The 3571-nt window shown below is 33.3% G+C and overlaps 1 protein-coding gene across 1 annotated transcript; it reads left to right on the top strand.

Moving 5' to 3' along the window:
- The first annotated feature begins 2393 nt into the window (after positions 1-2393).
- Positions 2394-3336, top strand: LOC106328456 (auxin-repressed 12.5 kDa protein-like). Its single transcript, XM_013766899.1, has 3 exons — positions 2394-2637; positions 2772-2961; positions 3057-3336. The coding sequence occupies exons 1-3, from the start codon at positions 2547-2549 to the stop codon at positions 3091-3093; spliced, it is 318 nt and encodes a 105-aa protein (XP_013622353.1). The 5' UTR covers positions 2394-2546; the 3' UTR covers positions 3094-3336.
- The last annotated feature ends 235 nt before the right edge of the window (positions 3337-3571 follow it).

The raw sequence follows: 3571 nt of genomic DNA, 5'->3' as shown, positions 1-3571 counted from the left end.
TACTCGATTCATAGAGACGGAACATGTTTCGAAACTAAACTTTCCATAATGGTAGTACTAAACTAGCACTGGATTAAACGGAATAACCCTCACCTTAGCCACTGGATGAAATGGACAACGGAGGATACGGTCAACTACGACACGAGAATTAATGGCTTAGGTCCATAAGAAACTTTCCTAAAACAATAGATTTAGGGTTTCCAAATTAGAAGACTAGGTTTATGATTTTCGGATTTGAACAGAGTTGATACCCGAAATTAAAATAGCCATAACTTCCTAACTGTACCTCAGTTTATCGATCTAAAGAATGATGGCTGACAACGAGACCTTTCCAAAGGTATCTCGCTCGTTTTCTAAGTGAGTCGGGATAAACAGGAAAACGCTTATGAAGTTGACTGTTCGTGGATTCCCTCTGCAGAGATCAGTTTCAAATAAACAATCATAACATTTAAACCGAAATTTCAAATGATGATCCGCTTTCTGCTATAGGTAGATCTGTGAGTTTAGAATTTACCATGAAAATTTGACGTCAAAATTCTATGCTTTGATAATCCGTTCCTGACTTTCCCCAATACTGGTCTCAGATGTGTTATGCAGAAATATCACTTGGTAAAACACACATAACTTTTAGAATACAAATCTGATTGGAGATCCGCTTTTATAACACAGAGAAAAGAGTTGGCTACTTACTCCCAGAAGATGACGGTCAATGATGGTCGTTGGACCAACTAATGGAGGGAGAAACGTGAAGATGACTTGAGGTGGCTAACGAAGAAGATGATGGTGATGAAAGATGGCTGCGCTGCAGTTCACGTTTTAGGTTTTAAGAATAAAGAAATACTTATAATTAATATATAAGCATGTCTGGTTTACTAAACCATTAAGGAGAAATTATTTTTCAGATTGGTTTAGTCTAAATAAATAATCAAACCAAATTTTAATTATGATTTTTTAAAACCGGGTCGTTACACATCTATTCTTCTCTCATCCACTATCGTTTATATAGTACCTTTCATTTGCTGTTCTTAGACCATGTACATTGGGGTAGTTGAATGATTTTTTCAACGGTTGAACACAAGCAATGGAGATGTTCAAACAAGAAAAAAAACTATGTGGATTAAATCAACTGTAGTTGAAAACCAAAAAATGGAACATACATTTAAAACATGAACCAATCAGATGAAGTATTTGTATTGTACGCTCTTAAAAGCAAGTAAAGATCTGAGAATTTATTTCTCTTTTAAAAAATAAATATGACTGGTAATATCTAATTGGTTGTTGGAACTTTTGAGATTTTTTTTTCATCTTCATTGCTTCAATTGAATTATTTTATAGTAAATTATATGTTTTATAAAAACAATTTATGTCAAAATTCATAGTTTTTTATGTTGTACAAATAGAGATTTGGTTTATTTAATTTAGTTACATAAATAATTTCAATATAATATTAATATTATTTCCTAATACTCTTATTTATATAAATAAAACAAAATACATTAAAATTATAAATAAAACTGAAAATTAGAAATATTTTTTTGTCGGCGAAGATAATTGTATTATTCAGATTAATTTGTTGCTGATATATTTAGTAAATAATAACATAAAAAAAATTGAGATTAAAATTGTAAGGTGTTGAATTTTCTTTTAAAAAAATTCATTGTATGCTATTAAAAGAAAATAGATGTTGAATTAATAATGTGAAAGAGAGAGTCATGTGTAAAGAGAGTCATGTGTAACGTAGAAAAATAAAAAAGGAGGGTCTTGAATACACTAACCATTGTAAGTATAATACTTTTCCACGGAAGCTTTGGGATACTTTGATTCCAGGGTCCTACTTCATGACTCATTCATCCTTATCCATATCTCCATCTCTATCCAAATGTCACATTTTTATAAATTTCCACGCTCTTCCCTCACTGCTCACTTCGGTTATTTCCAAATTAGTGTTTTAAGTTAAGGTTGTATGAGTTTTATGGACTAAACAATTTTTAATAGAGCCCGAGTCCCTAATTTCCAAAGATAGTGTGTGTTTAATTTTAGATTTGATGCACTGGAAAGTTGCAATTTGCAAAAAAACAAATCTCCAGAGAAGTATATACTACTACTACAAAAGTCCTGAAGTAGTAAGAAAAATATTATCTAGGTTATTTAATTAGATAAGGAAATGAATGAGAATTAGTTGACAAAACAAAACATCTGAAAGAACTTATGCAAAAAATAGGAAAGGGAAAATAAGGTTTGAGAAATTGCAATCCATTGCCTTATTAGTATATATATAAAAATAATATGCTATTAGTATTTAGGTTAACGTTAACGTTATTTTGTTGGACATATGGTCTAGATAAATAAAATCTACGTTATGCAAATACAAAAAATCCTTTGATATTTTTCCAGTGAATTGCCAATTATTTCTTTTTTATTTCTGTAGATATTTTATGGGTGAAAAATAATATATTTCTCTATAAATGAGATGAAGGCTCACTATGCACATCACACTTGACATCCTTCACTACTAATCAACAAAAGAAAAGGAAAAGAAAAACAAGATGTGGGATGAAACTGTAGCTGGACCTAAGCCGGAGCATGGCCTTGGCCGCCTCCGCAACAAGATCAACGCCCAACCCATTGACATCAAAGGTATACGCATATAATTCAAGCATGCATATGTATGTTATTGGCAACCAAGCAGTTCTGGCAATTCACCCAGCAGAAAAATAAACCAATTGACATCATATGTATGTCTAAAATTTAATTTATGTGATCTTGAAAAGGTGTAGGAGAAGGGAGCAGCAGCAAGGCGGTGGCCGGGAGTCCGGGAACTCCAACGACGCCAGGATCGGCACGTAAAGAGAACGTGTGGAGGAGTGTGTTTCATCCAGGAAGTAACATCGCCACGAGAGGAATGGGTACTAACCTCTTCGACAAGCCCTCTCACCCAAACGCTCCGACCGTCTACGACTGGTACGCAAACTTTGTTATTAATATCTAGAGTTTTGTGGTCGTTGACCGCACAGTTCAGATCAGATCTAAGATGTCTTAACCGTTGTGATTCTCAGGCTGTACAGCGACGATACTAGGAGCCAGCACCGTTGAGCCGAGACCGAGAGGAAGGAGTGACACGCCGGTGATGTAGTAAATCATGTTTCCATTAGCCACGTGTTTATTTTCAGTTTATGGCTGTATACGCAACCTTTTTTTTATTTGTTTGTTTGTTGTTGTTAGCGACCGTTTGATTTCGACCATCTGGGTTGGTTTTCAACGGTGGTAATGCGTCCTCTTGTCTCTTGTAATGTTTCTACTGTTTGGTAATGGATATATTTAACTTTTAGCTTCGAATGATTCAACTAAAAGATGATAATATATAACTCAACTATGGTTAGCATTATTGAACTTTTAATTCAACTATGATTAATTATAGGGTCTCATGTCATTATTATAGGACAAAAATTTAACATTAGTTAGTGTGACAAGAAGCAATTCGATAGTGATTTAATTATAGTATATATATACTTGTCAATAAGAAGATTCAAACACTACATCAATATGTGAATGTTAGATGAGTTATTTAACA

Source organism: Brassica oleracea, chromosome C3 (assembly GCF_000695525.1).
Source record: "Brassica oleracea var. oleracea cultivar TO1000 chromosome C3, BOL, whole genome shotgun sequence".
In the NCBI taxonomy this organism is placed as follows: domain Eukaryota; kingdom Viridiplantae; phylum Streptophyta; class Magnoliopsida; order Brassicales; family Brassicaceae; genus Brassica; species Brassica oleracea.
Note: the sequence above shows the minus strand (reverse complement) of the source record. Positions and strands in the feature narration are given on the sequence as shown.